Raw genomic sequence first — 21,547 nt, 5'->3', positions numbered from 1 at the left:
CTAAGGGACAGAGCTCAAAAGAAAGCATTTTCTGTATCACCCGGAAGACACCCTTTATTGTAATGTGCAGTTATTAGCCACAATGTAAAGCAGCACTGTCTCTCTGTTCACAAGCACTTTAGGTAGTATTTACAGGTAGGCCTTTTAGGGAACTCAGAAGTATGAATGCAAAGGACTATTGCATTAAGAAAAGCTTAACAAAATAAGAGGCTATTGGGACAAATCCATAATTCAGTATGAAATATATCTGCGTACCAGAGTACCCTATTTTACCATTTCTCAGTTTCCTTATAGTTCCTAGAACTCTCTCCCAAATTTTGGAATCTCTTTCATAAAGAAATACATTTCTTCTTTTCTCTTTCTACAAGCTGTAAGAGACTTGGGTTTTGAATTGTTTTGTCTAGTGCATCACTTGAAAAAAGTTGGATTTGCAACCTTCTCTGGAAACACAGAGGTTTTTGGCATCCCAGTACCTACAAAAATTTGTGGTCCAGCCACTAAGAAGGCTCAAGAGTAAGAATTTCATCATGCTAGTTATTAAGTAACATGATGAGTTGAAGTAAACTGCATCGAATCAAACAGGCTTCTCAGACAATTTGATCTAGTCCAAAAAGTAGGAATTCTAAAGGTAAGAACCAGCAAGCTCTGCTCTGTGTTAGTAGTGACTCCCTGTAGCCAGGTGAGAAAGCTCAGTGTCTGCAGTGATGCTTAACTAACTAAATAACCCTTTTACTGAACCAATGGTCTCTGTCTCAGATGAGGACCGACCAGAAAACATTTGGCACCTTCCTTAAATGAAATTCCAACCTTCTTGCCTCACAACTAAAGCTCTCCCTCCCTGAGCTAGATCCTACCTTCATACCTATTACATCTTCCTACAAGCATACTCATGTCCTCAAGTAGGGCCCAGACTAATGGTTTTAATGAAAATTTGGGGTGTGCAAAGACAGCAACTGCAGAGTCTACAAGTCTATGGCTAAAAGTAATCTATACATACTAAATGTCGAGCTAGACTTTCTGAACATGTACTTGGCCTCTGTTTATGCCTATAGCTGCATATCCCTAACAATATTCTTAAATAACATATATAAGCTATGCATTAACAGGTCTGGTAGAAAACTGTCCAGAACTGTGTGCTGTGAACTGCAACATGTTCAATCCATGTGTTAAATCCCATAGCTGGGCTATGTCAACTATCCCCAGGGTTAGTAATCCCAAAGGCTTCCTGTAGAAACATATACCAGTCTGCTTTAAAAATAGTCAGAAATAACTTGATCATTCAACTGCACTGCCTGGGAGAAAACAATTAGCACCGTTACTAAAGCTGCAGAGGCATAATAGTTTATATCCAAGGGGCAATCAAAATCAGCCCAGTGTGACAATGGTTTAGACTTTAGATTTGGAGCAATCAATAGGCAGAATCAAAAAAGCAAAACCTTGGATCAGCTGCTCTGTCCTTTGAAGTGAGGAATTAGTTGGAATAGATCTGGGCTGTTCCTGCAGAGATAATTTTGTAGCATGAAACAGAGGGCCTCACCTTCCTGGCTATTCTGCCTGATTGGAAATTAATGAGGTTGAGATGAGATTTAATGGTACACTATGTTTCTTCTTGCCGTGGGAAAAATGGCCCCTCAGACATAAGATAATTATTAAACATACATTTCAGGATGAAATGGTAAACAGCAGAGAAATCCCTCCCATAGCCCCCCAAATACTTTGCACATTCTATTGCTTGTATTTGGCTTAGTGGTCATCCAGTATCTGAAGTATGCTTTGGGACTGCCCCTGAAAAGATGCCTGTCAGATGCAGTCCCCCTGAATGCAAACACTTCTTGGCTCACAGAAAAAAGCTCCCTCCCACTGGTCTAGATTGTGTTTTCCTGTGTCCGGTTTACTTCGAAGTATCTATCAGGGACAGCATTTGGCAACACCTTTGTTCAGCAAAGGAGTCTCCTATGGACAGAGCTGTATTGAACCAACAATATGTTGTAGCTTAACAAGTATCAAGAATGCCCTGCAGTTTAGTATGAGATTTCACAGACAACCAAGAAAATCTGAGTTATCAGCTAAGGAGAAATAGTGTCTCCCATTCAGAGTAATTTTAAAGCTCACACTTTTTGTTTACTGCCTGGATTCTTTTCTCCATCTCAAGCCCATGTACAAGATCAGTAAAATGAAGGCATCTAAAGGGACGACATAAGGTAGGTTTAAAGATGGTCAAATAAATATATGGAATACCTAGTAAGTCCTAGAGAAAAGAAGGTGTTGCAGAACACAGATTGAATTTCATGTGATTATAATACATATTGAAGCTCCCCTTCTACATCATGTCCTTTTTTCAGCTCCAGATTAAGACACCTATCACTGTCTACATGAGTTGGGTGCCTCTCTTCATCTTAGGGCCAATGTAGATCTCTTCAGTGCAACCTGTGGAGTCAGGAGGGCAATTAAGATAAACCTATAGTCAAAACCATTCACTCAGCCTAGCTGTCTAGCGCCATTTGTGATACATCCACAAATGGCAAATGTGACTGGTCCTAAGGGACCTGCCAGCTTTGTTGAACAGCATTTGGAAGCCAGGGAGGACACACTAGGGCCTCCCAAGTGGCAACAGATGCCAACATTTAGACAACTGACTCACAGCCCTCACTCACAGCAGCTGCTCAACTCAGTTGGTGGGGCTGTGCCAGGAGCCACGAGTGACCCCAGCACAGGCCATGCCCTCACTGATGGTTCTGCAGGGTCTGGGCTGGGCGGGCAGAGCCAGGGCTTGGTAAGAGGCTTCACTGACACCCCCCTGACCTAGCGAGGCTTTGAACCAGGTCCAGGGTCTGTCTGGGAGATCTAGATGGGAGCAGAAGGAGATGCAGCTGAAGCACGGGTCCCCTAGGCATGGGGAGCAGCCTATGACGTGGCTTAGGGAGGGACTGTGTGCCCAGGGCTGAGCTAAAATGGGACTCCTAGGCCCATGTGCAGGGTTAGGGGTCCCAGATGGGGCTGATCAGAGCCATTAAGGACCACAGATGCCCCCAAGGAACTGATGGGTTTCTGTCTTGGCCCTTCAGACCACACTGCCCATTTCAGCACAAGTGTCCGGGGAGACCCAACTCAAGCACAGACACCCACATTCAGGTGTCGCAATCTGGAACTGGATCACTCCCCAGGGGCAGGGTTCATCTGCCAAAACACATGTGTCTGTTGCCACTGGAGATGCCACGGGGTGCTCAAGAGGACCACAGCGCCAGCAGGTATGATACAGGACTGTGGCCAAAGCCATGTGCCTCTGTCTGGAGCAACAGCTGGAGGCCAGGTGGGACACCTTGAGGCACATCTGTTGCTTATGTGTAGGTGGTGAATCTCATCTTGGGTATCTTGATTCATGCATAAATTTTAAGAAATCAGTGGCACATCTGATGCAAAAAAGAGCACTTCAATAAATGTTAATTGTCTCACAGAACAACTTTAAGAGAATGTTGTGCCACAGCTGTAAGGCAGCTAAGCGTGCTTGCGGGAAGTCAAGACCTGGCCAGGATAAACCTTTTCAGGACTCCTAACAATTACACCCAAGGAGCAGCTCTTACTGTGAGGCACACATTAAGTAAAGCAGTCCACAGAGGCAGGTTCTGCTCACTCAACAACAGCAAAAAAAGGCTCTTCATTTTCACCTAATTCTATAAATCAACAACAACAGCACTTGAGGTTTTGCTTTATTCTGACAACATGTCATGTGCAGCTGCTTTTGTAGTAGCAACAATATCTCAGTGTGTACATATACAATACATAATGTCAATAAAATAAGTCTCATAACTACATATGGAAAAGTAATGAGAGGTAAATATGCATACACATTAAACAGAATATTGAGCTCTTACAAAAATGAAGCAAGCACTGTGAGTCATTAAAATACACTTGGGGATAAGGGAATTTCCACTTCCTGTCAAAAAAAAAGAAAGTGTAAGATGCAGTTGCTTGAACAACAGAATAGAGATGAAATTTCAGGTAAATCCCCAATGGACTTGATATTTTCACAGTCGAGAGAAATATGCAGGAATTGTCTTTTTTTCCCCCCCTCTCTGAACTTCAGGGTCAATTAAGAGGCTGAGCACATCCACAATTAGCTGTGCAGAGAGAACTGTTTAAGCCTCAAGAAATTTCTTGCAATACACTGAAAATCTGTGTCAAAATGTGTCATATATGAGTTTATATATGTTTTGTTTGTTCCATAAGTTTTGATTTGGAGTGGCAATTTTCAGTTTACAACTTAAATGGAAGGTGAATAATAGCTGTATTCACTGTTAAAAATCTAAATGTTTTTTACTGTTGGTTTCAGCTGCAGCAGCTTACTGCTTCTGATAGGGAAAGTCCTGAGGCTCTACAAAGCCACTTTGCTCTGTTCTCTCCAGACATGGGATGACTCAGTTTCTCCATGGTGATTCATCCGAGTAATTCAGCTTGGGGTTGTCAAGTCCAGAAGGGGCTCTTATCCAGCAGTATTTAGAAAGCGATGGGAACAGATCACTGGGGAGTCTAAATGAGCTTTTCCTACAGATAGATCTGCTGGATGTATCCTTACACATAGCCTTCTGCTGAGTTTGGTACATACCTGCCATCCAATCTGCTGTTCAGGCAAGGAATAGCATGTTAAGGTTTCAGTTTTTCAGTTACCTATTTCCTAGGTAATGAGCACTATGCTCCTTCTCTTTCCTTTCTCTATCCTTTCCCTGAGCTGAACTGGGAGTCCTCATTTATTATCTTTGGAGAGTATCAATAAAAAGATAATTCTATACTTAAGACCAGTTGACCTCCCAAGTGTTGCAGGCTTAATAAGGTAGGGGCACAAGAAAAATAGACCATTTTCACAGCTTTCAGCTTACCAGGATCCCCAGAGCCCATGTGGCACTAGCTGCTACAAACAACTTACAAAGACACAGAACTGAAGTAACAGTCTTCCTCAAAACCAAATGCAGGTAGGTGAGATGGCCAGGAAACAGCCAAACCACTGCTAAGTGAGATTGCAAGAAACAAAGTAAAGGTTGGACCTTCTCTCAAACTGCCTCTGCCATAGAAAGGCCTTGTTAGGTCAGCAACCACCACGGAGACAAATAATCCTGGAGGGAACTGCAAAAGATGGGACAGCCTCTAACAGGGGCAGTTCTGCTTGCAAGCCACCTGAATGGCCTACATCAACAGTTCGGTGGACCTCAGCACAAGGATCAATCACCCAGACTGCCTTTTTATTAAAATCTAGAATTTAGATTTTTCTTTTTCTAAAGGCTCTACCATTGCAGAGATAACTGTGAAAGCAGGACTGAATGTAAATCAAGAAGAGATGGCTGCCTGAGTTCACAGAAGACAGCAGTTCTGCAAGGTGTTAATCAGTAAGAGTGATAATTCAGATGCACATTGTAATGCTTCATATCTTTGCATTGCTACTAAGTTGTAGATCAAAGTATGGACAAAACTAAGAAAATTTAAGCAATTTTTATGCTTCTTATTGGTGAACATGGCAGAACCAGTGCTTTTGCAGCATTTTTTCCCCCAACAGAACTCTTCGGGAGCAAGCCCAGCAGGGCACAGTAAGCACGTGTGATTATTTTCATAAATGTACAGTTTCTCTCATTTAGTGTGCCAGTGGACCTAGCCTAATCTGCATGTGCCCCTCAAGAGAGCTGCAGTAGTTCCCTCTGCGCTCACTCCCTACCCAACTCCTCCCATGGCCCCAAGTCACATTCGCATCCAGATTTAGCAGATTCCTGCAGAGTCCTTGACAGTTTATTACTGCCTCTCTGTATATCAAAGAAGGAGGAAATAAAAAGGAAGCGATGCTAAGATCCTCCTTAGCCCTTAGCAAGACTTTCAGCTGAAAATCACCATTACAGAAAATTCTTGGTAAAGGACAGAAAAAACAAACACTTGAGACATAATTTTGCTTAAAAAGATATTTTTTTCTCTTTCATATCTCTTTAATTTCACTCAGAATTTTTAGCTAAAAAAAATATCCCACAAAACCCTGTTTCTTCATGGGGGTGCTCCAGCTGCTCCTTTTGCACCCAGTAAGAACCTTACAGATGTACCTTATTTCTAGTAACAGTTACTAGCTGTGCAAACAGCTGGGATATTGACAGCAAGGATAAGCAGCAACATAAGGACAATCAAGAAGAAAGAAATGCTCCATTGATATCCCAGCGTACTTGGAAAAGAGGAAGGGGAAGAAAAGGGAAAATATAACATCTCTGCAGGTTTTCAAAGCTTCTGAGTGCTTCTTCAGGCCTATTAAATTCCACCATCTTCCTGACCTCAAGAAATTTGAGGGAGGAACCACCCTCCTCAGAGAAACAGATTCTTTTACTTCCCATAATTTTCATCTTCGGGGAAGAGCGCAGATCTACACAACAGCCCAGTGGCTCCTGAAACCTCCCCCCCTTCTACACTGAGAGAGGAAAATAAAGGCTAAGTGACCACAAGATGCAAAAGAGTTAATAAGCACCCCAGCCGTCAGGATGCAGGGTTTGTGTTTACATGGAAAGGACAGAAGTCCATGTGCCGGATAGGACTGATTCAGGGCACAAATTGCAAACACTGACATGAGCCAATTTTTACATTGTGTAAAATGTGTGGGAGTAGTTCTCTCACCCTCCAGTGCCTTTCTATATGAGCTCTAAATGACAGCTCACAAAGATGACAGATACCCCAGTTCATCCTTACATAACATGACTATTTTCTTGGTGGCATTAATGCGGCTCATGGTAGGCATTAATTTGTACTAGAAAGCTACTATATAATTAATCGCAATTAATCACCTCAGAGCCAAAAAGTCTGTCCAACAAAGCAAGGAATAACTGAGGTTAGAATTTAGGATGGTATTGGGAGTAGATTATGAACTCTTCGGGGCACCTTTGTTTTCACGTGTTGTGTTTACAACATTAAGAGTAATTGAGCGCTGCTCCCCAGTAGTGCTTCATCAGCACTGCCACCAGAGCCCCCTGCACAGACGGGGAGCGTAACAACACAGAGCAATCTGAAATTATTCATCTATTCACTTCGTATAACACCGGTATTATTATACACCACTGATGAAAGCGATCTACAAAATGAAACCAAAGAAATACTTCTCTTCTTTGTAAGAAGGCAACTACAAAGCTGCATTTAGTTGGGGTTGCGTTCCATTCTCAGTTACGCTGTCGAAAATGTGCTGTCACTGCTGATACCAAACGGTTTGAGCATGATGGTGTTATATATGATTACAATATCTCCTTTTATTATAAGCACATTTCCTAGCCCTCTGCATGCACAAATCCAACTGTTCTTTGCTTGAAAATAGCAAAACAAAATCTTACACCCCCCCCAAAATAATCTTCTTACCTGTTACCCTGTAATACCTTCTTCAAAATCAGCAAGTTCAAATACCCTGCATTCTTAAGACACAATTAAAGAAACTGAAAAAGTAACTAACTGACCTCTTGCCGTTTGAAATTTTGAACGTATTCTTCAAACTGTTCATCTTTTGTTTCATCTGCTTTTCCTAGTTTTTGAAGTACCTACATTGAAAAAAAAGAAAAAGGAATAATTTAATATTTATGTTACAAATCAAAAATGCTGCTACTTTCAACACTTCTGTTCTTGCAGCTAAGCTTAAATAGCATTTCACTTTTGGGGTTGTTGTATGCACTACTGTTTCTGAAGTTCACACAGGAAACCATTTTGTCAAAATAAAAAGGATAAAAGCAGGAGTATGGTGTGTGTATGTGTGTGTGGAAATACACTTCAAAGTATGGAGTCCTTGGGGGGTATGTTTTTTTTTAATGAAGCAACTTTTCTTTTAGCAAAGAATCCCAGGGAAGCAAAGAAGCTTCAAAGCAAGGAAGAATGAGAGAAATTTGCTGGCACTGCAAGTTATCCTCCCGTTCAGACAGAGAAAGGAAAAAAAAAAAGAGAAATGTCATTAGGTTTTTCTTCTGTTTATGGCTCATTACATTGAACGGTATTAACATTATCTTTATCCATATGATTTTCAACATGAAGTCATAGAGAATAAAGAACTGTAAGGCTGCATGAGAAATTGTTACAGCTGATGCGTATTTAAAACTTCTAATGGGGTTCATATTTGCTCCCCTCATTAATTCAGAAGTGGATTGTCATCCACTAGATAATAAATATACTATAATGTCAGCAGTTAGGGCTATTCATGTGATAGCAATCTCAAAAGTAATTTGACACAGCTACACTTTACACTGTATTTAACTACAATAAATGCACTCTATTATTAAATCCCAGCACTATCCATTCATTTTAATATTGAAGTATTACACATAGCTGCAAATAGGCTTCACCCTTCTTGTCAAGCAACCCCCAAATCTTTATAGAGCACTTCTATGTGGGATGAACCATCTCACACAGTGTCTTCAGATTGCTCTCCCATGACAAATTGACCAAACTTTCAATTTTCACAGGAAAAAAAAACCACAAACAAATGAAAAAAAACCCAACACCACAAAATAGAAATAGTAGCAATTAACTGTTACTATGAGTAAACATATAAACATCACCACCTATTTTTCTCAAAACAAAGACTGTACAGCTCCAGTTCTGCCATATTCTCTCTCTGACCACCCGCCTGTCCCAACCCCAGCCAGCCCCACACCATAAAACCAGGCTGCACAAAGGGGTGGCAAGCATTGCCACAGTGGAAGCTGGGGGTCAAGATGTTCATGAAGGTGATGCGACACTACCTGTGGACCTGGCATGTGGAACTTCAAGGAACTTTTGATGTATCTACTGTAGAAAGACAGAAAGAATGACATCAGAGAGGAAAAAAACTCAAAGACCAGCCTTTTGCAGCTGATAGCTATGTTTCAGCTTTTCATTTCCCCTGCTCATTTGGGCATTATGGGTTGCTTTTAAGCCTGCTGACTAGTCCCAAAGACCTCATACACTCTCATCACCAACCTCTTCATAAAATATTAAAAAGTATCATAGATGGTTTTACAAAGGAATAATTTAATTTAACATTTCAAATCATCACAGGCCTTCACATTGCTCCTTGTCACCAATGAGCCAAACATCTGCCTCCAACTGTGGCACGACTTTGATTCACACCAGGCGGCTCTCTGAAAATCCAACATTTCCTTTTCAAAGAGGTGGCTGCCAGGTAAGCCTCCTGACCACAGCAATACATTCAAATCATGTTCACAGGAACAAGCAGCAGGGACATTAACTGTAGCCTGAGTGATTCATAACACAGGTAACAAACCACTGCAAGAATGGTTGTCACGATAAACTCTTTTCTCTTTCCCAAAAAATCAATGGCACACATCTATGCCTCCAGATGTGCACTCAGGCCCAATAGCGCAAGGCTCAGAAGAGAACAACCTACCTCTTACAGCATCTACCTCCTATGGTTTTGTGTTTTTTTATCCTATCATCTCCAACTTTCAAATTCTCTCCAGGTATTTAGCTGAACTGAGACTAAGATGCAGGGTTAGAATTTGGCCTCTGCAAACACCAACCCTAATCTTAATCCAGGGTTACATCAAATAACCATTAATGACATAGCTTCCCAATTTTCCTAACCCTAACCCAAACCAGAACTACAGACACATCACGTGGTTGGAACTAGGAGTTCCAAGCCAGAGGCTTGGCATCAGCTAAAGATACTTGCCCTCATGGAAATCCTGCAGCCCATGCCATACACACAGATAACTGGGGTTCACTCACTCTTCCTAAACGCAATCCTAATCCTAAGCCCACAATTCTATAGACAGCAGAGCAGACTGGGGCTAGAATAAACTACTCCTTACAGGTCCCTTTAGATCCCATTCACATAGCCTCAAGGACCACTGAAGGTGTAGCTCAGCCTTTTACAACCAACCTAATTGTGATTACAACTTTACCACTGGTATTCTAAACAGAGAGGTGACCAGACTGAAGGTAAGTCTTAGAAACTGATCTACCTTTCAGCACTTATTTGTGCACTTCTGTCTCAAAGTGGAAGTCTCTTGTCAACATAAGTCTATAGTTTGTAGTTTATTTTTGCTCAGTTTGGTCACCACCTACAGGGTGTCTTTGAGGTATGGTTAAGGCCAGATGAAGGCTTGTCTACACTACACATGGGTTCCTCTAACTCCAGCCCCTCTTGTGGACAGGCTGAAATAAATTTTAGACACATTGTTCATCTTGTTATATAGAGTACCTGGGTCAAGATTAGAGTCAGGGTCTGGTTTAGGGCTCGGGTTAGGAAAAGGCAAGTAGACAGCCTACTAGCATTACGTTTAGATATTGGTCAAGACAAAATAGACTTAAAACGCCCAGGTTACTGGAAAGCATCTGATGGCCCTTAAAGGTAAAATGAAGGCTGTGCTCAGGAGCAGCAAGTGCCTAACCCCCCCTTAAGCCTCAGTTCAACCACCCTTCTAGATAAGGATCAGATTTAGTAACAGGAATAGCTCAGTTTATTGGTGGCCCCTGAGGACATGAGAAGGGTAGGTGGACAGTGTTATACAGAAGCCTTGGAGTGCTCTACAACGTGCCAAATAAAGGAGATCTGGATGCGTAAGTGGCTAATATTTAATTTTAGGTCCATGTGGTAAGTAACCCATATTGGGGATTTGGATTCAGGCATTAGAAAAAGAAAGAGCAGACAAACCAAAGCTGTTGCTGAATATTCAATGGCCTGTAAGGCTCGAATTAGGCCTGGACTCAGAGAAGGCAGGTGGCTAGCATTTTTTTTTTTTTAGCATGCCAATACAGAGAAATAATGTGTGGGGTTAGGGTTAAGAACATCTATCAAATACAATAATTTTAAAAAATTAAAGAAACAGATATGAACTGAATCTCAATAAACATTCTACAGTCAAGTATTCTGTAGTCTTTTGAAGACTATAAAAAAGCTGGTGAATACAATCATCCTATCCAAAAAAGAAATAGGTAAAAAGATACCCCATTTCATACAACTAGACTAAATCAGCTACCAGTAAGTTTTCTCTTAAAGTGCCATAAAAAGACATACATGCCAAAAAAAAAAAAAAAGAAACAACAACAAAAAGAGACAGAATTTGAAACAGCTGCTTTATTTTTTTCTGAATTTAACTGTGGTCTCCAAATGTGATATTGTATAATTTGCTTGATGCACTGAATTACGTGTTAAGGATCTAAAATGAACATCAGTGTTGACCCAGCATGTCACTAAGAATATATGAACTAAATGATTAAGTCCAATTAGCATTGAGAATGAAGTAAAAGCTAAATTTGATCTGATGGTAAACCTAGATGCTGTCGAGTGAATACATGTAATGAGGAATTGTCTGGCAATGCGGTACTGAGATAAATAAATGACAAATACTACACAAACACATAAAATTTGAGTAAGGACATCAAACATGTCTGATATAATTCATAAATGTCATCAAGAGTACACATCTAGATACAAAATGCAAGAATATTTCCATTTGGGGTTGTTGCATCTTCAGTAAACCTTTTTGAAGAGGTAAGACTGAACAGCTCCCCTTTAGTCTTCTAAGTACCTTCATTTACCAAATAATGCATTTCAGTTCTATAAGGATCTGAAGTGTTAGGAAGAAAAAGTCAGTAATTTGCTGATCTTGAATTAAAATGATCAATTTTACAATGACTGTGATGTGAATGTTGTAAATGCCTGCAACATGCCAAAGAAAGGAAACTAATATAATAGAAAAAATTACAGATGAGCTGGAGTAAGCTTGATTATATTGAAAACTCTTGTCTTGTGGCAAGGATGACAGTGTTATAGTAGCTGCTGAGACTACCACCCTGACAGGCCTACTCATCCTCCTCTAAAAAAGTTTGCAAGACTATGGCAATTCAAGGAAAAAAAACCAGCCAAACAAAAAAACCCCAACTGATTCTCTGATGTAAACTGTGGCCACCCAAGAGCAGCTTAGCTCCCTGCAGAGCAGCAGCAGCAGGGTGGACAGGAGTTGACAGTAACCTCATCAGACATCCCAACATGCATCATCCCCAGTCACGCATCAGTATTCTTAAAGAACAACCAACATATTCAAAACCACTCAGGGCAGGAAGACATGACTGCTTAGACAGGACTGCCCCGGACAAGACTTTATCAGAAATTCCCAGGACTGTTAAAACACTGAAAAAGCTAAGCTAATCTAACTCGCCACAAGTAGCACTATTTAAGGATATTGCAGAATAACCCCAGTATGAAGAGCAAGACAAACACTTGTGAGAGTCCAAAACCGTTGTCATGGACTCACTGTCAAAAATCTTTTGAGAATAGCAACGTGCTCCAGATCTCAACAGATGCAAACTCATGCACTACAACACTGTTCCACAACACCTTTTTTCTAACACCATACTCTTCTACAACCTGTAAAAGAAATACTAGGGCTGCATGACTAACATGCACAGCTTTCCAAAGGAGTTTCAAGATGGCACTTCTGGGCAGAAATTGGTTAAAATGAAAGCAGACCATTCAGGAGAAAGCATTTTAGAGTTACCTGTGTGCAAAACATCATATGGATTTCAGCAAATGCTCACAAAACTGAAAGAAGTATTTGGTCAATATAAAATAGAAGCTTTGAAAGAAGCTTCTCATGATGCAGGACAAGAATGCTTATCTGAGGTGAAAAAAAGCAACACAATGGGATAAGTTCGAAGTAAACATGACTATATTTCAACTTACCCAACTACAAAATAGTATATGACAACTCATACGGCAAACATATAATGACCCTTACCACAGCCTGACAGTAATTCCAGACAGACAAAAAACTCCACCCCACCAACCCCCCGCCCCAAACCAACCCTCTCCCCCCAGAAAAACCCACACAGGCACCTCCAAGTTTAAAAAGACAAAATTTTTTATGTGATGGTGTCATGGTTTAAACCCAGCCAGCAACAAAGCACCATGCAGCCGCTCGTTCACTCCTCCCCACCCTGCTCTGGTGGGATGGGGAGGAGAACGAGAAAGGAGAAAGAAAAAAAAAAAAAATATGGAACCTTGTGGGTTGAGATAAGGACAGTTTACCAGGACAACACAAGGTGAGAAGTTACAACAACAACAAAGGTACTAAGGGAGGGGGAGGCGGAGAGAGCACGTGCATCCCCCCAGCCCACTCCCCATTTATATACTGAGCATGACATCACATGGTATGGAATAGATCTTTGGCTAGTTCAGGTCAGCTGTCCTGGCTGTGCTGCCTATCAGCTGCCTGTTAAAATTAACTCTATGCCAACTGAACCCAGGACAGATGGGATGCTATACAAAGCATCCAACACCACAAAACCATAAAAAAGTGTCAAATTAGAAAAGTTAAGCATGATCCATGATATCCTGCTGGTATTTGAGAAGTGTAGGAACATAGTCTAAGAAACCCTGCTTGTTCCAGAAATAAAAGCTAGCTTGGAAGACAACATATCGAAGTATGAAGCTTGGAACAGAACTAATTCCAAAATGTATCTACTGACTCTCACTCAATGGTGCAAGCAGGATGCTAATCACAAGAAATAGAACAAATACTCAAGACTCACTGAAGCCACATGAGATTCCTGCCTCCTCACTGTTAGCACATGGGTAGCTGAAGTGAAACCAGAGGGAGAATCATTACAAGGATGCTACTTGGTTGCTCCCCTGCAAAGGGGGGCAGGAAGAGACAGTGAATTGGATTATAGATACGTAAGTGTAAAGTTTATGGAACTACATGTTTAGTCCAACTAATAAAAAGTCTCCTCTCCAAAGAGGTAACATTCATACATAACTACTCAAGATCTACTTGGGTGGCATTTAAAAACAAAACAAAACTCTTTTTACCATGATGTCAAAGTCTACAGTCTTATCCTGCCTCCATTTCACTCCAGCAATGAAATCTCAAAATATGGTCAGAAAAACAAGATGGGCAGAGAGGTACTTTTCAATACTGTTACATGGTAGGATTAAAATATGCACAATGTATTTCATAAAAATTAGATGGAATTGCCTAATTAGAAAAATAATAAATTAAAGATTCTTTAAAAACTTGTTAATTTTTTCTCTAGTGCTGTTCTTTGCTTTCTCTAGTGCTGTTCTTTGCTTTCTCTTTGGTTTTTCGGGGGTTTTTTTGAGCAAAGTTATGACTGTATATAAGCAATAGGCATTTTAAAAATATGAAGTCCAAGAACTTTTTGGTATTTTATTAATTTCTGCAGAAATTAATTTACATAGAACATGACTTAAAGTCTCAGGGTACGTGTGCAAAGCAATCGTTATTATCATAGGTGGGAAAAGTGAGTCCCGGGTAAACAAGGTGGGTTTTGTTTGTTTTTTTTTCTTTTTTTTTGCTCCAAGAATTTCCATTTCAGCATGCTGAGTAAGTTTCTGACTAAATAGAATGAAAGATCAACATTCTTTGACTTTCACGCTAATAAGTTAGGCAGCTGAGCACTTTAGGGAGAAAAAACCCAGTATTTAACACTTTCTTTTTAGGGTTAAAGCCTTGGCTTTCCAAACATGTTCAGTTTTTTGGCCTAGCCAGAAACCATATCATATTTAACATTACTAGGATTTTGTAAAGTAAGTAGATCAGCAACCAGAACATACCCAATAAGTATAAATTACCATTTTATCACGGAGTTAAGATACATGTCTTAAATAGCACAGTGTGTTGCTCAGTTTCAGTTCTGCTGTGAATATTTTGATCCCAACATAGCTGCAATGCAACAGGCTCCATTGCTTCTCTTGTCCAAGAGGTTGACTGAATTTCATACTTTCCACACTATACAGCCATACACTTTCCAAGAACTCAGGCTTGCCTTTGTACTGCTGCTGCTATTCCACCATTGTGCTCCTGCAGAAACAGCAGCTGACAGTGACAAATGTTTGCCCAAGCCTCCGTTCTCATTAATATCTGCCAGAGGGTTGTAGAAAAAAATCCTTTGTCATTGACAGACTCTCAAAAGCCTGAAAACCTGTTTAAAACAGAACACTGAGCATTTTACTAAGAGGGCTATAGAAAATGCAGAAAGACAGTACAATAAAGCTCTTCACTGATAAGCAATTGCTTCGTGTGGTGCTGGTTTGTAGCAGAACCACTCCAGGCATCCCGAGGGCTGCAGCTGGCCAGCAGGCAGACATGGGAGCTGAGTCAAGAAGAGTGATGCTTTGGCCTCTTTTTGAAGACTCAAGAAGATCCACTGGTGCATAAAACACAGAGGTGATAATTTAAGAAAACACTCTTTAAATCATTAAGGAGCAAACAATGATCCTCCAACCCAGAACACACGATACTTTTTTTTTTAAAGAAAGAATTGCCTTGGAGATGGCCAGTAAATTTACAAGAGCTCAATCAGACACAGAAGGAAGCAGAAGACGCAGGAAACACCTATGCTCTCACTCTCCTCTGACCACTCTCTTCTTCCTCATCTTCAGCAGAATCTGTGGTCTGCATTGTTTCTGTTACTGATCTTAAGAAATGACTAAACTTAGCTCAGGTTTCCAGATCAACATTAGGCAATCTGTTGTTACCACTCCTTTTTTCTGTGTACACTTGCACTATTAATGATATGTAGAACAACTGATCATTCCGCAAATTACAGCCAATCTTCACTGTCATGTAATGTATCTTATATCTCTATTATTTTACTGGTATTTGTTCCCCAGCCTCCCATTTAGGTCTTCTTTTACACCAGGCACAATAATCCTCATTTGCCTACCATTTACAATTGAATTTCATTGCTGAAGTTGGACACAGTAGATCATATACTAGGAGAAAGGCCATCACGGTAAACTGCAATTTGGGAATGTACCATTTAGTGGAGGACTGCAACTCCACAATCACTATCCTAAGATATGACAGAGGCAATTTCTGCTGTACAGTGTCACAAAGCAAAAGAGAAGTCATATCCTGAACTGCATTAATGCATGAAATATGGCCCAAGCAATGGAAGAGGGCAGCTGCTAGGTACCAGGCACTCTCCGGTATGGAAGAGCATAAAAACAACTCTACAGGTCAGACTAATTGTCCATATAATATACCAACCTCTCTCCAACCCCCCCAAAAGAAGATGCCTAGGGAGGATACATGACAAGTGTGCAGCAACATTCCTCTAGAACCCTCTCCCAACCCCAACAAACTGCATTTCAATGAATTCCTGATGTGGTGTCTTTACATTTTATAGCCCTGATGGATTTTTCTTGTTGATGGATTGTCCTGATGCATGTGAAGCTCTGATAAGGTATTTGCTGTTTCAAGAAGCATGAAGGTCCGCTTTCCTCATGGCTGCATTCCTTTTGTTAATTTTTTGTCAGCTTTTGCTTGCTGGTGCTTTGAGTATTTTAAAATACCATGATGCATGGGAACAGTTTGCTAACAAATGAGAAGAGTACTGAATAATATCCAGACAAGCATAGAACACTATGATAAGATATGTCCTCTTAATCAAAATTGAAAGAGGGAAATGTGGTCTTTCTACGCAGCCTAAATGACAAATGTGAACATTACATTATGAGAGATGATTATAATAACCTTTCTGCAAATTACAGAATCTAATTGTACATCATTGCCCAGATAATGTAAAAATGCTCTAGAGAGATCCACAAAATAAACAAGATTAAGATTCCTCTCAGAATGAAGCCACAGACTTCTACATTGTTCCTTGGTCATTTGGTTAAAACCAGAAAGTACTTTATAGAGAGCACTGACTTGCACATTGCAGTGTACCACAATGCATAGACCATTACTCACCCTTTTCTTTGCAACATCCAGCAAATTTGGTCTGCTGGAAGTAGGCACCCTTGCAAAATTTAACACAATAGTAGGTGGCTATTGTTCCGTGTAAGTGTGAACCTAAAAGGTCCAGCAGTAAAACTTAGCTGGGCAGTAGGAATTTAAGGAGACTGAAGGATGAGCTTTGAAGTTTGCAATGCCTCATTTTGCTGGTGAGAAGGGAAGGGATACTAACAGCTATGACAACATACTGCTAGGGACTTCTGCTTGTCTTTTAGCACCTTCCCAGGGTTTAATGCTATGGGGCTCTCCCACATGGTAACGTGGCTCATCAGACACTCTCTGCATGTATTCTGAAAGGTGCTTATCCCCACTGGATGTGAAAGCCTGGCACAGCTTCAAAGAACTGCCATGTACTTCAAAAAATAAACAAGCTGTTAGACCAGTTTTCCCCAGTCTGCTCTGTATGACTAGCTTGTATAATAGACGACAGCATCCAGGCAGAGGTGCTGGAATGGTGCATGGCAGGTGATTTTCATGGGATGTAGCTTAAAGAAGAAAACAAAATGGAAAGAAACAAGAAACAACATAGACCAAGATGTGGAGAGAAAAAAAAGAGTGAGAAATCAAAGAAACAATTAAGAGGGAGAAAAACCATTATGAGAGAATAGAGATCAAGCTAAAAGCAAAGAATCAACTTTGAGAAACCATGGGTTTGATTCATTTGCCTTCCCGTAGGCATCTCGGATTGCACAGGATGCCTCAAACATCTCTGTGCAGGTAGCAAACATGACACAGGACCTATGGAAGTGTCTTCTGGAATAGCAGCTTGAGGCAAGGCAGGATACAACTCAAGCAGCCTATGTGTGGGCAGCTGAATTGAGCTATTATTATCATAGCAACACCTACAATCCTCAAGCTTTTGAGTATTCTTTTTCCTCACAAAATCTCTTAATGCAATAACAGTTCATTCTTTGCTCACTTTACCTTTGGGGAAACAAGGTATGGGAAAGGAAAGTAACTTCTATGCCAAGTTCAGAGGAAGTTAATAACAAGCAGGGTACCAAATCTAATTATTCTAGACTAGCATCTTAACCTCTGGGCCATCCTCCTGTGAAAAGGAGTTTCAGAGCACAGAAGTCTGCTGTGTTCAGATTATCTGCACTAGAGCTATACAGAAGAGGAAGAGTGAACAAAAAGGCATCTTAAAGAACTGGAAAGACAATCTGTTTGCCCTTCTCTGGCTATTGTTGCTCTCACACTTCTTGAAAAGATTGATCACTCCTTTTGGTTGAACAAGAGCTAAATTTAACTGCCTGCACAATTAGCAATAATATCTTTGGCTGAATTTCTGTGACCTTTACTGCATCCCAGATAAATCAAAGCGCTACTCTGCTGAATTAATAAAAAATCCTGTTAGTTGCTGTTGTTTCTGTCTATAATTACTCATCTAGCTGAAAAGTACCTGGATAGCTTTCTAGTAGTGACCAGAGTGTCTCAGCACTGTAGAAACTTGTGTGCATCCAGGCTCACTTACACTCTCCTCATTACCTTTTATTTCCCTCCCTCTTACCAGCTCCTCCATTTTCCTACTCCCCTTTGGTTTGTCCTCTATACTTACTGTTGAGCAGACACTTTCCTTAATACTGCTCCCTCCAAAAAATAACAACAGTGGAAGAAATATGTTATTTACTACCCTGATAATGTTTCACTGTTCATGTGACAACTTCATTTACCTGATCTTCTGTTCACTTTCTGCCCTATTTGGGCTGCAAGCTTTTCAAAGCAAGAGACTGTCTGATCCTTTACCCTTTCACAGCACTGAAGACAAGGGGACAATCATCTTGATTTGTTTGAAGATCCTACCTACCACAAAGCCATGATTAATAACTTCTTTTCTGATGTTTACATTCACCTGGTGACCAGCTAGTTCTTTTGCTGTCTATTTACTTGATACTCCTGGTCTTTAAGAACTAGGAAAAAAAGGCTAAAGCAGCCACTTGAAAAACATTTTTCGCCATATTTTCAAAGCATAAAAAGTAGCATAGAATCAAAGGTAAAAGAATTGCCATTGACAAAACTTTAATCATTCAAATTAGATTTGGATAATCGTAAAAAAATGGGGTAGATTGCCTGTATAGAACTTTTTAAAAATTAACTTCTGAGATCTTGTCAATGGAATGTTAAAATCAACTGCAAAGACATTTAGCACAAAAATCTCTTAAGCTGGAAGCAGCCACAATGCAATAAACAGTTCTGTCTCCTTTACAGAAGGGCCACTAAAGTTCATCCTTGCACAAGGAGCCTAATATAATTTATCCTACTAAAGTCCTCAGCAGTGATACCTGACAAGCAATCTGTTATCTCTAAATTAATCAAGTTTTTCCTGGGCCAAGAAGAGAGGTATCAAATATAAAATTGTAATTTATCTGTGGCTAGCATAGTTCCGCTATCTTAATTAAACATTTAAATTCTACCTGGAAAAAGACAACTTTGTCCTTTACAGACTGTCTCTCTGGATTTATCACAGCAAGTATGTGATGTTCTTCCTGTCTGCTGGGAGTCAGAAAATAATCAAGTAAAAAGCTTTTCAGTCACAAGTCAAAATAAAGATCACATTCAATATAACAGACCTTGAATTTAAAAGTGCACATGCATTCTCCCACTGTCTAATTCCACAGGATATATACAGCAGACTCTTGTTTACTTTATTTAGCTCTGATGATATGCTTTCAGTGGATCAAAGAACTTGAGGAAACCAGGCTTTCACTTTGAGTAGTGATGCTTTTCAGGCTCCTTCCCCTTATAGTCACGTTGTGGTACCTGATTTTCTGTACTCAGTTCCGAGATCCAGTGACAATATTTCCTATTGGTCTTGATTAAAATCAAACTGAACCAATTTATAATAAAAGAAATGGATTTTGGCACAAAGTAGATAAAGGTGTTAGCGGTAAAATATAATGTCCCCTCAGTAGAATGATATGAAGTTGGTAAGTCTCATTTGATAGCATTACAGGTATCTCTAGGTTACTTCTCATCACAGAAGGCAGACAAAATTTAATTTCCAAGTGAAAATAATTTCTTCAACGTGGAGGAAGAACCAGATAAAAGCTCTTTAAAAAAAATAAAATCAGAATTGCTGGGGAGAAAAAAAAATCTGATTTAAAAGAGATATTTTGATTTTAAATGTTTTTCTAATGGTTGCCTGTGAGATTATAATCCACATCCTCAGACCCCAAATCACAGTTACATCAGTAAGTGTGTAGAAATGATGACAAACAGAGACAAGGTTTCAGCCATTCCTGACATGGGTAATTAACAGAGCTCACACATTTCTCATTGCACAGCCTCAAAGAGTTAACAGGTGAATTTATTCTCCTTCCACTTCACCATTATCTCTACAAGACAGGCTACTAGTATTTTTGTGTCTTATTAGTTTGACTTCTAAATCAATCCATATGCTCAAAGTAGCAATACAGATGCCTAATCTTGACTGCCTCCTCCAGTCTGAGCTGTGACATTTCCACAGATACTCTTACTTCTCGAGAAAGGTATTGGCTGAGGCTAGCAAGAGATGCCCACACTTGGTCCAGCACTCACTGAGGTGCGGATGCTGCCCACCCTGAGGCTCCTTCATGTCCAACAAGGACAGGATTTCTCTCTGCAGACTCAGGGCAATCTTCATTACAGGACTGATATAGTGGAGCCCTGGGGAAAGAAAACCAAAAGTTTCCAGCATGGTTTGATGGCTTGCCAACAGAATATTTCAGCACCTGTTAAGACAGTCTCATGTCATGCCACACAAAGCAACACAGAACATGAAGATAACTTTGTCTAGTACTTTGCAAAACATTTTCCAGATTGACATTCATCTGTGGAGGAATTTACTGTTTCTTCATAGATCATTAATACATTGCACACTAAGTATCAGTGATGTGCCTGACATGGCAACACTTGATGATGAGGTGCTCTTCACCTTTGGGATGCTCCAGACCTCTCTCCTCATACAGTGACACTGATGTAACACTTCCAGGTGAATTCACTCCTCTCTAGATGGAATGATAAATAAGTTTGTATGCAAAAAATGGAGGAAATTATCTCCCAACAGTGTGAAAAGTTAGATACAGCATATACACTTAGTTCAACTAATTTAACAACTCAGGAAATATTTGAAGCCACCCAGGTCTGTCTGTCTTTTTTAAGAATAGCTTTTTCAGAAACATACTGATCCACAAGAGATTTATTTCCGACTTATTGGAATAATTTGTGAAGGCATAATCTCATAGCACTAACAAATTCCTCAAGACCAGCTCTGTGAAGGAATAATTAAATCAGCATAATATGGCTAGCTTATGTGCTAGTCAGATATTTCTGAAGAAAGTTACCAGTTTTCCTTCTCATTACTTTCTAGAATTATTCAGCATTTTTGCATTACTGAAGGTCAAACAGTACGTCACAACATTAAAATATTCTAAAGCTGCTCAGCTAACACTGTATATTTCTACTTTCCTCATTAATTGCTGCGGAGGATAAGCTTGCCTGTTCTCAGGAGTTTATGTGCATCATTTCTTCATGCTTACCCCAGGTCATGGCCTTTTAGTTATTGAAAAGGAAAAAAGCTCTGAACTGAAGCTGAGGTCAGCAAGGACTACCAGCAGTGCTTCAGCTTTGACACCTAGACTTTGCATGAGACACTGCAGGCAAATAGTGCTTCCTCCTCTCCCATGGGGCTTGGGGATGAGACTCCAGAATTAGCCCTGAGAGCTGCTTGCTGAATGTGGAAACAGATGTGGTGTTGCTCAGATCAGCAGCATGCACAGCACAGGTAGAGTCCGCTTTCCAGGGAAGTCTTTTCT

General features: G+C 40.3%; 1 protein-coding gene across 10 annotated transcripts in view; it reads right to left on the bottom strand.

Moving 5' to 3' along the window:
• The window catches only part of AMPH (amphiphysin), a 122,764-nt gene that overhangs the window by 57,763 nt on the left and 43,454 nt on the right, over positions 1–21,547 (bottom strand). For 7 of the 10 annotated variants that reach the window (XM_052796218.1, XM_052796236.1, XM_052796247.1 and 4 more), the window contains exons 1-2: positions 8,730–8,759; positions 7,458–7,538 (exon numbers count right to left, since the gene is read on the bottom strand). In XM_052796218.1, the coding sequence (XP_052652178.1) occupies positions 7,458–7,538; positions 8,730–8,744 (96 nt within the window). In that variant the 5' untranslated portion in view covers positions 8,745–8,759. Of the gene's footprint in view, positions 1–7,457; positions 7,539–8,729; positions 8,760–21,547 lie in introns of those variants that run through there. The other 3 variants (XM_052796227.1, XM_052796295.1, XM_052796280.1) reach the window with 1 other exon arrangement.

This window comes from Harpia harpyja, chromosome 1 (assembly GCF_026419915.1).
Source record: "Harpia harpyja isolate bHarHar1 chromosome 1, bHarHar1 primary haplotype, whole genome shotgun sequence".
Classification (NCBI taxonomy): domain Eukaryota; kingdom Metazoa; phylum Chordata; class Aves; order Accipitriformes; family Accipitridae; genus Harpia; species Harpia harpyja.
The sequence above is the reverse complement of the archived record's forward strand: the minus strand, read 5'-3'. Positions and strand labels throughout refer to the sequence as shown.